This window comes from Apium graveolens, chromosome 8, assembly GCF_009905375.1.
Source record: "Apium graveolens cultivar Ventura chromosome 8, ASM990537v1, whole genome shotgun sequence".
Classification (NCBI taxonomy): Eukaryota; Viridiplantae; Streptophyta; class Magnoliopsida; order Apiales; family Apiaceae; genus Apium; species Apium graveolens.
Genome location: NC_133654.1, coordinates 56,680,321 through 56,694,788, shown reverse-complemented (window position 1 = coordinate 56,694,788; position 14,468 = coordinate 56,680,321). Strand labels below are relative to the sequence as shown.

General features: G+C 35.5%; 1 protein-coding gene across 1 annotated transcript; it reads left to right on the top strand.

The window, feature by feature from the left end:
- Window positions 1-562: 562 nt before the first annotated feature.
- On the top strand, window positions 563-3,942 carry LOC141676806 (gibberellin 2-beta-dioxygenase-like). Its single transcript, XM_074482518.1, has 3 exons — window positions 563-1,273; window positions 1,352-1,679; window positions 2,215-3,942. Exons 1-3 carry the CDS (start codon window positions 894-896, stop codon window positions 2,485-2,487), a joined length of 981 nt encoding a protein of 326 aa, XP_074338619.1. The 5' UTR covers window positions 563-893; the 3' UTR covers window positions 2,488-3,942.
- Window positions 3,943-14,468: the final 10,526 nt, after the last annotated feature.

Genomic DNA, 14,468 nt, shown 5'->3' with positions numbered 1-14,468 from the left:
TTTTATTCAATGAAGGATAATATGAATATTCAACGTGAGTTTATAACTGCCTATTAATGTACCGTAATTAAAAGCAATTTCAATAAAGTTTAAATTACGCCGTAAAAAATGAAAAAGTATCTGAAACTATTTTTTTGGGTAATTAAAGTATCTAAAACTTACACATCATTAATCATTTACGTATACATGTTCTCAGTTAATGCGAACTCATAATCTTAGGGCTTTCACTTGTTATTTCACATGTTCTTGATGAGATGAGGACCCCCAATTGATTGATAATGAGCCCAGATAACAAAAATATATCCCGGTTATGAGTACATGAAATAAGATCTTTGTCCCAAACACAGAGCAAAAGTATCGAACTAGGTAGACGCTTTGTCATAGATTGTTTTCTCTGAACCCCACTTTTGCAACTCCTGCCGGTTCTCGGAATGGAAAATGGTCTACCCTTGCAAATTGAAACTTCTTTCTCCAATCAAAAAGTTAGTACAATATATATATACTAAATATAGTACCTGACCATTATAAAAAGTTGAAACCAATTAACAACCACCGTGAAAACTGCCTGAAAAGCCCTGGCCCGACTAGTATAAATTGACATCAAACCACACTTATCCAAGACCACATCGCATCCTTTTAAAATTCTCTCGTTCTTTCTACTCCCTTTTCATGCATTCCATTTACTAAAATATCCCCTTCCTAGCCCTCCCTCAGGCAAAACTAAATTAGTTATACTCTCTCTCTCTCTCAATCTCTCTCTCTCTCTCTCTCTCCCTCTCTCTCTCTCTCTCGCTCCCTCTCTCTCTCGTTCTTGCTCCCTCTCCCTCTCCCTCTCCCTATCTCTCTCTCCCTCTCTCTCAATATATAAAACTCTCTACAGATATCTTTGAGTCATGGTTGTCTTATCACAGCCAGTAGCACATGTCAGCTTCCCTACCATCAACTCATGCAATACCCACTTGACTCAAATTCCGGCTGTCGATCTTTCCAATCCGAATGCAAAAACTCAAATAGTCAACGCATGTCAAGAGTTTGGATTCTTTAAAGTAACAAACCATAGAGTTCCAATGGAAACAGCCACCAAATTAGAAGCTCAAGCTCTCAGTTTCTTCCAGGGGCCTCAAATTTATAAAAACAAAGCAGCACCTTTTGGTTACGGTAACAAGAACATTGGACGCAAAGGTGATACCGGTTGGGTTGAATATCTTCTTTTCGGTACAAACACCGAACTCATTTCACAGAACTCCCGCACCATTCTCCCTAATGATTTTTGGTAATACACACTACTATTCTTTTTACTATGCTTTCGGTTTTTGATGTTCTGAAATATCTCTCGTTTGTGTTTTGGCAGGCTTATGGTGAACAAATATTTGTCCGCCATAAGAAAAATGGCTTGTGAAATATTAGAACTGATGGCTAATGAACTAAACCTGCAGCCAAAAAATGTGTGGAGCAGGTTGCTGAGTGATGAAAAAAGTGATTCGTTTTTCCGGATAAATCACTACCCGGCCAGTGACAAAAATGAGCTTGGATTCGGAGAACATACCGACCCGCAAATTATATCAGTCATAAGATCTAACAATGCATCAGGCCTTGAAATTGCTCTAAAAGATGGGACCTGGGTTCAAGTTCCACCTGATCCCGACTCTTTCTTTATCACTGTTGATGACTGCTTACAGGTACTATAAAATCTTTTGAACCACCGCTATAATAGAAGTTTTGACTTCTCAGATTACACAATTATTTAGGAGTAAAAATAAGAATGTATATATTTCTTGTCACCTGTCAATTACTAGGAAATGGCTATCATTATTCCATGTACATATTATTGACATATACCTTTTTGTACAAAGATTATTCTCACCTGTCTTTTCCTAGCGAATATTATTGATACACATAAAGTTTTTTTTATTAATTATAAGTTTTTTCAGTTTTTGTTTTTACATGTCTTCAACTTTATGATAAGCAATTTTTTGTGACTAATATGATATGTAATCTTACAATTGAGTATTCGTTTTAAAAAAAATTGGGATGAATGAGTACTCAAAACCTATGTTGAGAGAGAAAATTAAACTATAGTACATGTTTTTGTACATTTTTCTATAATTAATATTTTGTTTACATTTTTTCAACTCTTTATACTAGTATAAAGTCAATGATTTAAAATGTAAAGATTGTGTCTACAATAATATATGAACATATAAAATGTTGTAGGTAATGACTAATGGAAGGTTCAGAAGTGTGAAGCATAGAGTAATCACAGAGAGTTTGAAAGAAAGAATATCAATGATCTACTTTGGAGGGCCACCGTTAAGTGAAAAGATAGCACCATCAACTTCACTCATGCAAGGAAAAGAAAGTTTGTATAAAGAGTTCACATGGGATGAATATAAAAAAGCTGCGTTCAATACTAATTTAGCTTTCAATAGGATCAGCTTTTTTCAGAAATCTCCTTGTTCGTTTTATCAAGTCAACCCAACAAACTAACACACTGCGCTTCCTTTTTTTTCATTTATCTAATGGAGTCTTTGTGCTAAGGATATATATGTACAAGATAGGTGTAGCTATATTTATTTTTTTGATGATCAGGACACATGAATTTTAGAATGATAACTCTTTCACATTAAGGTGAAGATGTTTTAAATTAAACTCAGCTGTCTTCTTTGCTAAGTAATAAAAATGCAGAGAAGAATTGCAGAGAACAAAGACATGATTTAGAGAAAAAGTGTATTGAAATGTTTAAAATAGAGAAGTAAAAGTTACATCGTTGTGGTACATAATGACTATATATAGAGAAGTAGTACTAAAATTCTAACTAACTGATTAGCTGTGTTACTAGTAATGCCAGCTATCTGATCAGGTGATGCAGCCTCCTTATGCTCAATATCCCCCCTCAGGTTGGGAAGGGTAAACATGCCCAACTTGTGAAGCAAATCATTGAACTGAGGAGAAGGAGAAACTTTGGTAAGAACATTAGCTAGCTGAGATCTGGTCGGCAAGTAACTGAGCTGCAGAAGGCCTTCTAGAACCTTATCACGGGTGAAATGACAATCAAGCTCGATATGCTTGGTTCGTTCATGAAATACTGGGTTTTTAGCAATGTGTAAAGCCGATTGATTATCACAATGAAGCAACACAAGTTTCAGTGTAGACAAACCAAGTTCATTCAACAAGCGGACAAGCCATGTGACCTCAGCAGCTGCACAAGCCATTGCACGATATTCGGCTTCTGCAGAAGATTTAGAAACTGTGTGTTGTTTCTTAGACTTCCATGAAATAGGTGAGTTTCCTAACAACATAACGTAAGCTGTGATAGAACAGCGAGAATCGAGACAAGAACCCCGATCAGCATCTGAAAAAGCCTGTAACTGGAGCTGGTCTGAAGCTTTTAGAAGGATTCCTTGATGAATAGTACCAGCTAAATAACGTAGAGTGTGATGAAGAGCAGCCAAATGAGTGTCACGAGGATCATGCATGTATTGACTCAGTGTTTGAACAGTATATGAAAGATCTGGCCTAGTATTAGTGAGATAGTTGAGCTTACCAACAAGAGACCTGTACAACTCAGGATTTGAAAGCAAAATCCCTTCAGCATTGGATAATTTGAGATGAACTGGTAAAGGGGTACAAACAGGACGAGTAACATCAAGTGTAGCTTCAGCTAGCAACTCAGTAGCAAACTTTCTTTGATAGAGAACAATACCATCAGGTGAATGAGTTACCTCAATTCCCAAAAAACAATGCAGCTGGCCAAGATCCTTAATTCCAAACAGGGCATCTAAATGAGATTTAAGATGAGAAATGGCCTGAACATCATCCCCAGTTAATATCACATCGTCAACATAGACAGCAACAATACAAATACAAGCAAGTTGTTTCTTAATAAACAAACTGTAGTCATTAAGAGATTGAGTAAAACCTTGACAAAGTAACTCTTCCACTAATTTCTCATGCCACTCCCGAGAGGCCTGTTTTAAACCATACAGAGATTTTTGAAGTAAACACACAAAATTGCAAGGATTAGGAACCCCCTCTGGAACTTGCATATATACATCTTCCTTTAAATTTCCATGGAGGAAAGCATTGTTCACGTCCAACTGATGTAAAACCCATTTTTAGAGGCTGCAACTGCTAGAAGAGTGCGAACAGTACTCATTTTAACAACGGGAGAAAACGTTTTAGCATAATCAATACCAAAATGTTGATTGTAGCCCTTACCTACCAGATGAGCCTTGCAACGCTCAAGTGATCCATCAGATTTAAGCTTTACCTTAAAAACCCATTTAGAACCAATAGATTTCTTGTGAGGAGGAAGCGGAACTAAATCCCATGTATGATTAGCATGTAAAGCTTGAAGTTCAGTCCGCATTGCTTGAACCCAAATTGGTGGTAATGCTGCTTCTTTGTAAGTTCGAGGTTCAACAATGGCACAAGATGATGATGATGAAAGGAGAGGTGCAAGTTGAACAAGATTGTACCAATGTTTTGGTGTGGAAACAATATTACATTGATAAGAACTAAGATAAGCAGGAGGCTTGTGAACACGAGTGGATCTTCTTAATGGAACAGAAATACTAGGTGTAATGTTGGGAGAAACACTAAGATCATGTAAGTCAGAATCAAAAGAAGCCATATGACTAGAATCATATTCACTGGTTGAGTCATAACTTGGTGTCATAACAGAATCATCAGTTGGTGATATTGTGGAATGAGTAAAAGTAGGGCTTAAATCAAAAGATTCATTAAAGCAAGAAGAGGTGACAGATGGAAGATATATGTGTGTTGGAAAAGAAGTGGGAGCATCATGTGAATGAAAATGAAAGTGAGATTCATGAAAGATAACATCCCTAGAAACAGAAATTTCATGAGTATTAAGGTTCAAAACTTTGTAACCTTTCTTAGATATTGAATATCCAAGAAAAACACAAGCAGCAGATCTTTGATCAAATTTGCCTCTATGAGTTGTAGAGACAAAACAAAGACTACCAAAAACTCTTAAATGATCAAGGGAAGGTTCTTTACCAGTTAATTTGTAGAAGGGTGTTGCATTTTGAATGCTTTGGAGTGGAAGCCTATTAATCAAGTAAGTAGCACACTGTTAGGCACAAAACACACGCTAATAATTCATGCGAGTATACGCGTTAACAAGTAATATAGAATGATTTCTAGTTCGTTCCCACAGAGACTCAGACTAATTATATTTAATTAACACTCACTCACCAATGTATGATTGCTTCTCAATGTCAAGACAATAACACTTAAGGTTGATTAACTAATTATTAACTAGGAGAATAGAGCACTTAATTAACACTTGAATTAACAATATTAAACACACATGAGATCATAACTTCATTACTACTTCATTCAATAGTTATTGTTGTTATCCTTAGCATGTAACAGTGATGATATTAATCGAACAACACGACACTGGTAAAAGCCAACTTTCGTTGTACAAGTACCATTCTACCAAGCATCCACAATTAAGATAGAAGTTGAATATGCATCAATTATGTTGAGACCTTATATGTGTACAGAATTTGATAACATAACGATTTAAGCGCAAGTTATTCATTATGATTACACAGGGAAAGTAAAACGGTTAGAGTTACCCACTAATCATGCATACAATACATGAAACTATGCTAGCATGGCAAGTTCTAAATCTCAAGATTCACTGTCGCTTAACGAGAGATTAACAGGATATCTTATATGTTCGCGACACACATAAGACGAATAAGCACAACCTATACTAGATATCCTACAATCATCACATACCAAGGTATTAAACAATTAACTAAAGAAATCCATAGTAAATCCGTTACGACCCCATGATCACTATTAGCCCATGATAGAACTCATTGTCATCATGGATTCATATGAAAACATAATAATAACACGACAATATAAACTAACTAACTATTTATTAAAACCAGAGTACGTCACAAGAGTATTAAGGTTCATACTAAAGAAAACTAGCATCCACTGTTACAACGAATAAAAGAATCACAAATTAACGTATGCTTCCTCTTCTTCGTTGCGGTGTGCTAAAACGGTCTTCTTTTCTTCTCTCATTGCTCCTTACTTGATAAATACTTGTTCTTCTCTTTGTGAACGCCTCTTAATATTACTGGAATAGAGTCCCACATGAATCAGCCGTCTCAGAAGTCCAAATGAAACACAACTTAATAAAAATCAGAATTGAATTTCCCGACTCCGGGCGGGCGCCCCAGCTTCCCAGGCGGGTGCCCCAGATCCCAGGCGGGCGCCTGGAAGGTTTCTGGAAAAAATATTTTCCTCCTCTAGATTTTTCTGCATTCTTCGCACATTCCCTAGGCTTTTTTTTGATGAAATCTCCCTGAATACACAAGTTACACCCTGAAATGCAAAAATACTCGAAAACACATCAAATACACAAAATACTTGATTTCAAGACATCAATTCCAGCCATTATAAGACGTTCTAAGTGGTATAAAATGCCACTTATCACACCCCCAAACTTAAATCGATGTTTGTCCTCAAGCGTCACTATAACGACCCATGTATTTTTGAATTATTTAAATATGTAATTGTGGAAGTGTTAAATAAGTAAAGTATGTGTATAGTTTTTCTCAGCTCGATGTTGTTTTATTATTATTTATGTATGATTTATGGTGTACACGGTGGTTCGGGTAGTTAATTATTGAGTGTACTGAATTGTTTGCATTTTTAAAAATGAATTTAGTGCAAATTTATTTGCAAAAATATTTGAAATGTCTCTAAAATTGTTTTTATGACTTTACAATTACAATAATTATTTTTAGGATTTTATAAAATTGAGAAATCAATATTTTATTAATTAATTATCTTTAAATGATTTTCTGAATGCTTTTATTTTTAAAATCCATATTTAATTCTAAAATTCTTCAAAAATTATGAAACTCATATTTATTTCAGTTTGGAATATTCCAAGAATTTTAAAATTATTTTGGAAATTTTCGGGATTAATTTCACGCGCTCGTTGTTTCGCTTCATTGATAAAAGCGGATATAAAGTGCATTTTAAAAATTATTTTAAAATTCAAAAATTCATGTTTTTATTAACTTCGGGATATTTGTAATATTTTAAGACTATTTTCATGATTTTCTGAATCTGTTTTAAGTACACCTCGGTTCGTTAAATGTGAAATACGGGTATATACTGCATTTCAGAAATTATTTTTAAATTATGAAATTTATGTTTTTGTGAACTTCGGGATATTTATAGCGTTTTAAGATTATTTTGGAGATTTGTTGAGTTTTATTTTTGGTGCGTTTTATTTCGCTAAATTATAAATTTCGGGTGAAGTCGGGCCTTGCAATTGGAAATATGGGACACGTGTTTTGTTTTTGTAAGGCCACAGAAACGTGGCAGCTTCTAAATAAGCGAAAAAAAAGAAAGAAGATCGCAGTTCTTCTCTTCCACCCCATTTTCATTTTTCATCTCTCAATTTTTTCATACTCTCGATTGCTGGGGAAATCTCTCTCTGTTTTTCTTACTCTCCCTCACAGACTCTCGTGTCTCCCTTTTCTTTTCTGTTTCCTTCCCTGTTTCTTCTGGTAAGATTCCGGCTGTCTTCGATTTTCTGGCACCTTGAACTCCGGCCGCCGTCGCTGTTCTCGGCTGTGGCTTTTATTCTATTCCGTTCGATGGTGTACATACATATACACATGCGTATACGTATGTGCGCTGTCCAGTTGTGTGATTGTGGTGTTGTCTGTTCTGTTGCCGCCCTGGTTTTTCTCTTCTCCAGCTGCGCGTGTGCGCGTGGCCATGGGTTTTGAAATTTCCGAATTGCTGTTAATTTGTGATGAAAATCTGAGTGAATTATTTTATTAAATTCGAATGAAATTTCTGTGGTTATTTGAGTTATACGAATTCTGGGAATTTTATTAGCGGTGAAATTTCGATAAGGAAACCCGTAAGGGTACCATCAGAATTATGCCGCCGTCAGTGATGAACATTCGTGAGTTGACGGTGGACTGTGATGTTTATTCTGAGTCCTAAAAATTTTAAAGTATTAATCTAGTTCGTGAAATTATTTTCAAAACAAGAAATATTCAACCGGTATTTAAAGATTGTATTGAAACTTGGATTGCGTATTTAATTGTGATTGGGTTATGAATTTGAGCTGTTTGGATTTGTGATTGTTGCGTTGTTATTGGGAGTTAAGACGTCGATTTATGTTTCGACGGGTAGTCTGATAAACAAAGGAGACGCTGTCCGATTTTCGGAAACTGAATTACGTAAATACGGGAGCGTATCCGAGGATTATCGGAACGTCGAGCGAGTATAAGTAGATACATATATGTATGTTTTATACAGAAACCTGATTGTATGTTGTGTTGTATATTTTGTCCAAAACACAGTAACCCTAATTTTGAAAAATGACGAGTATACCTATTTTCTAAAAACGAACACTGAATCGATTTCAAGAATGTGAACCCTAATTGTTGACTGTGTTATTCTAATATGAATAATTACGAGTCGGGTTTGAATATCGTTGGATAAGAATTAGTATCGAGGATATTTCAAGCATACCTAGACGTCTAACGTAGGGTATTTCGACCCTGTAGGTTATAGTCGGGAACCTGAAAGTGGACGATGGACTAAAGATAACATAGTGGTAAGTCGACGAGCTCAGTAGAGTTTCAACGGAAAGACCTGAGTGTCGAGGTCGAATCCAATGGGATCTAGTGGTTGGACGTTAGAACCTGAGTAGCAGAGTCGGCTCAGAGTTGATCAGTAATAGTTGTAAAGCCTTGTAAGGCTAGTATTTCTGAACTTTTCTTCAAGATATATTACCAATGTTTTCGAACTGTTTCATAACATGTTACTATTATTAAACATAACTCCTATTTTATAATGCATATGCTTCAAACTATTTACCCTTAAACCCTGATTCTTTCTTGATCTTGAGCCGTAAGCCTTATTCTTTGCAAACCGTCCTTTGTTGATCCTCAGACACCAAACCATACAAATATAATACTACTCTTCAAAGATATAATTACCAAACACCAAACACTGAAAGAGAATGATTTGAAAAAACAGAAACTTTTATACTCCAATCATTCTTAATAACATCAAAGAACCATATCCTGAAAAATCATTATTGGTCTGATACCTGACCCTTGTACAAACTGAAAACCGTTGAAAATCGTTTCTTATACATACCCTGATATACCCTTGAGATATCCATGAGTTTCCTTACGTTTTTATGCAAATGTTTAACCATCATTGGTTATGATTTTGTTTTGTTGAATCATATTGTTATCATATTGAACTGCTTTAGGATTGGATAGTTTTTATATATGTGGACCAGATTCGTGGTCAGACCATACCAATGATCAAGTTAGGCCAATGTGTGTCTTGGATCCAGTAATTAGAGCAGTGCTGTGTGCTTGCTCGGGGTTAGTGCCTGACTGATCAGCAGCCTAACCTAGGTTTTTAAAACTTAAAATGAATATCCAATTCTAATGATTAGTTAAAAAGGAACTTGATTCCTTGAAATCATCTCATTTGATCATTGCTTAACCTCAGTTATTACTATTATGACTTGCTGAGCTAGTTAGCTCACCCTTGCGATTCTTTTATATATTTTACAGTTAAAAAGAATGTGGATGCTAGTGAAGTTCATCAGTCCAAAGTGCGAGCTAAGGTTCCAGTTGAATTGAATCGAGCTAGGAGAAGCTTCATGCGGTATAGAGATAGTCAGATTGTAAGAATGATTCTATTATCAATTGTAAATTAAATTAGTTGGGATTTGGTACGTTGTAATAAAGGTTAAGATTGTGGCTTGTTTACATACTTTAACATGTTGCGATCCGTGGTTATGTGAAACAGGGTCATTGCAAATAACATTTCCTATTCAGGTTTATATTGTGCATGTGTTGTGGACCCCAAAATTCTGACCCGGGTTTGGAGGGCGCCACAGGTTGGTATCAGAGCTACAGGTTATAAGTCACTGAAACAAGCCTAGATTGTCGGGATTGGGTAGATGGTTAGAAATAGGAAATAGAAAGATAAGACGTTGTGAGGTTGAGTGTGATGGTATAGTAGGTCTCCGGCACGGTTCATATTGTGATTCGGGATTCTCAGCTTACGACGTGAATTCCAGACAACGGTAATGGCAGATCTTGATTTCCCGGTGTCATTTGATCATTTGGAGCTTTCCGTTCGAGGATCGTCATCTTCTCTCAGATTGGATTTTCACCTTGTTCCTCCACTAGCATTAATGGTATTACCTTCTGTTATAATGATTGCACTTCTTCAAGCTATTCTACGCTAATTTTTCCGCCTCTTGATGCGAGATTACCTATTCAAGAATTTCCCTCTGTTTATTCTTGTTTTACTGGACATTCGGCTGTGAGTGTATCTTTTTAGTTTACCTTATATCATGTTCTACACCCCCAATTTAGAACTTGTCCTATGAAGCGATTGTACCTACGAGGATGGATTCGAGAGTTACAGTAAATGGTGAGCACTTGAGATATAAATAAAGATGAGAAGAAGTTTAGAGAGAAGATTTAAGTGTTTCAGAGGATAGCTGTTATCGGGTTAAAAGAAGTCATTAGTGACTAAGCCACCCGTGAATAATTATGGGATGAACTAGATGAATTTTGAAAGAGTTAGAGAGAAAGGTATAAATCTGGAATTTTTGGTGGAATTAAATGATGGTGCTATGATAAATGTGATATTTAAAGTAGTGATGTGATGTGATACGGGCAAACTTTGTTCTATGAAATAGACTTGTTGACTATTGGATAGCTTGTTCTACTTAACTACTTTAACGATAATGTTGGGAGTATTACCAGTATGGGAGCTTTGATGTGAAGCTACGAATAAGATAATGTGCGACAACAATTGAAGTTTCATCGATTAAGGAAGGTAAAGTGGACACGATGAAGGAGAAAAGGTAGATTGAAGTGAATGGACCTTTATATGATTGTTCCATTAATTTGGTACATTGTTATAGGTCGGAAGGATAACAACCAACTCATATAGTAAGGACAACCAGGTTTGTGATTTTCCAAACTTTTTAAACAAGTTTTCGACAAAGATTTTCCTTTACAAATTTCTAAAAGCCTTTTCGAATAAAATGATTTTTAAACATTGGTTGTCAAGTTACTACTTGAGTTTCTTGTTTGTTAGAAAGCCCGGATTGCCTGGAAGGATGCTGTTTCAGACTTAGTATTGCAAATTTCGAGAATGGAGTAACCTATGATTAGGAAGAAGTTGATTATTCCTAACAGTAAAGTGCAAGTATTGTTTGATAAAATTTACAACAGAATCAGTGTATGGAGTAACTATACATTCAATTACTAGGACTATTAGAGTTCGAAAAATTCATTGATTTAACAAAAGTCGGAGCGTGATCGAAGAAGATTGGAAAGATTTCCAGACCTCTCTCAAAATAGAATATTATTAACAAAAGGATCGTTATGTCGAATGGTACGTGGTTATTCTAAATTAAAAGAGGAATCTCGAAGTTATCTGGTGGGAACGCCATTATGATCGAATTATTAAAGTATTATACGTGTAGGTGCGATGTTAGAGACGCAAGACTTAACAAGTAAGAATCTATCATAATGCTTAATGTGCGAAGTTATTTTAGCGTACCCTCTGAAGTTGTTATATGACACAATTGGGATATGATCGAACAAGCTCGAATGATGAACACAAGTGGAACGTGGATGGTGACCAATGGTATCATTCTTTTCTTCAATCTTATAACGTATATTCCTTTTTGATTCTTAAATAAGTATGAACCTCTTTTATTAAATAAACTCTTTGCTATGATATCAAAAAGGAGGATATTGCATTCCTTTCAAATTTAATTGTTTCCCTCAAGTTTTGCTTTCTGATTGGGACAAACAGCGTTATGGTGAGACACTTTGTCAGAATGACGAAAAGTCGGGTGGGACGCCACCTAATCATGTGTTGTATGCCAAATGGTATGAAAGACTGGCCATCTTAAGTACCAATGTGGTTGTCTCATTCATATTCCAATCCTTGTTTCTTCTTTCTTTCCAACTCTAAATTTTATTGAATTGTGAATCCTTCTAGTTGCTTCTTTGTACTGTCGTTCTTTGTAAGAATTTTTCCAATAGAAATTAACAAATTATGGACCAAGCGGGCAAAGTTCCATCTACCTCTCATGCATGGAAAACAAACAAGGGCATATGACGAAAACTGCAAATCACTAGCCCAGTCAGAGATGCACTAAGAGTCAAGGGAATCTACTCCAATGAGGAATACGTCTCCAAGAACGAGAAACTGCGATTTTCCAGTAAAACATGTTATTCAGAATATGGATGCGGTGATGTGAATGATTATCGTGGATACTTTATACGTTAAAGTATTGAAAGATGTGAGAGCAACTTGATAATTTAGCTCCCAAGGTTTTGTTGATAAGAGGAATTACCCTGTTGAATTGATAAGGTTGTGATTAAAAGACTAGCAAGTCAAGAACGTGTAGTTGTTAAATAAGTGAGTACCAATGATGGACTTGAGAATTCTGGCAATAAGTTGTGAAGAATCGATATTATTTAAGATAAGAGGATTTGACATCATTCTAAGGAATGGATCAGCTATTTAAGCGTGATGCCCAGACGAACCGTTGTGCTGAAGAGTCCTGAAAATGTCAAATGATAATATGATGAGGTATAAAGGAAGAAAGAAGGTAAAGAAATTTGTTAACGATGATCATGGTGATCAAAAATATGAGCATTATGGTGATTATGAGAAAAATAAAAGTAAGAAGCAAACAAAATTTGAAAATTTTATAGCAATTAAGGAGTCTCAAGGTATGTTTCCAGATGAGTTATCAACATTTCTTCTCGATAGAGAAAGGAAGCTCGCGATTGACTTAGCACCTGAGACGAAGCCAGTGACTACGGCCTTACCCAAAATAGCACCAGTTAAAATGAGGAAGTTAGCAAAGTAGATGCAAGAGATATTCGAAGAAGAAGCGATTAGACCCAGCATATCCTATAAGGTGCACCAGTACTAATTGTTAATAAGAAAATGGAGGTATGAGATTATGCGTCGACTAACGAAAGCTCAACAAGTTTACTACCAAAAGCAAGTATTTGTTACTTTAACCCAATGATTTGTTTGATCAAACGAAGGAAGCAAAGTACTTTTATGAGATTGATTTAAGATTTGGTATTTCACCAACCGAAGATTAAACCTATCAATATATCAAAGATAATTTCCAGAACTAAGTACTGTTCTCGTATCGTTAATTGGATTAACCAATATACCAGTAATATTTGAACTGGATGGACAAAACCTTTAAGGAATATCCGGGTAAGCTATAGTTGTGATACTTAAAGTCAACGGAGGACCATGCAAAGTATTTAAATGATGACTGGGAAGTTGGAGAAGAAAGAAGTTGTATGAAATATAGTTCTTAGCATAAATTGTCAATGTAGAGAAGATCAAAAGAGATTCAGCAGAAGTTAAAAATTACTATGAATGAAAAGAGACCAGAAACACCAACAAAAGTAAGAAGTTCTATCATGGGCCGGTTACTATCGGAAATTTGTGCAAGATTTCTTAAAAGTTGCAATATCTTGGACGAAGCTAACCAGGAAAAGCAAGAAGTTTTATGAAATGGAGAAGGGTGGAGGGAATGTTTTGCGGAGTTAAATGAAAGAATGGTTTCAGTACCTGTTTTATCAATTTGAAAGTATCAAGGAGGTTTGGTAGTTTATAGTGATGCTTCTCATTAGGGAATAGGATGTGTGTTGATGCAGCACAATAAAGTTATTGTATATGCATCCAGACAACCGAAACCTTATGAGCAGAAGTATCCTACCCATAATTTGGGAATTAACTGTAATAATATTCGTTTTGAAAGATTTGGGAAACATGATATGTATGGAGAAAGGTGTAAGATCTATACGGGCCATAAGAGGTTGAAGTATGTATTCACGAGGAAAAGCAAAGATAGAGGAAAGCAATAACGAACATAGAAGCTATACCGGAGGAATTTTCTATGGAATTTTAGAAATTGGAGTTGGAAATCAGATATATAATCCCAAGAAAACAAGGATGGGTAGTATGACCTTTTAGTCAGAATTGTTAAGAAAAAATAATAAGGAGATGTTAAAAGAAGATAATGGATCACGATGTTAGCAGTTAGTAAAAGAAAATTTACGCGCCCACAAGAACGATCACGATATTCCCCGATTTTCTTCCAGCACTTGGATGCTACAAGTAGAAGAATTAAGAAATGAGATCCCACAGGGAATTCACAATATAAAGTATTTAATTCACTAAATAAATGATAAGATACACAGAAATTTAAAGAAAAAAAAATAAATAGTGATAACCAGGTACAAGAAGGAAATTTCAAAATGGATTGGGAAGTGTTGGATATGTCAAAAAAATTAAGGCGAAGTATCAGAGGCGTAGTGAACAAGGCAAACCAAGGAGTGGTTTTACAA

Bases quoted from the DNA above. Each gene is read 5' to 3' on its own strand.
- LOC141676806 (XM_074482518.1), top strand. From the start codon at position 894: ATGGTTGTCTTATCACAGCCAGTAGCACATGTCAGCTTCCCTACCATC. The intron at 1,274-1,351 runs GTAATACACACT...GTGTTTTGGCAG, and splicing joins ATTCTCCCTAATGATTTTTG to GCTTATGGTGAACAAATATT. The intron at 1,680-2,214 runs GTACTATAAAAT...AAAATGTTGTAG, and splicing joins CTGTTGATGACTGCTTACAG to GTAATGACTAATGGAAGGTT.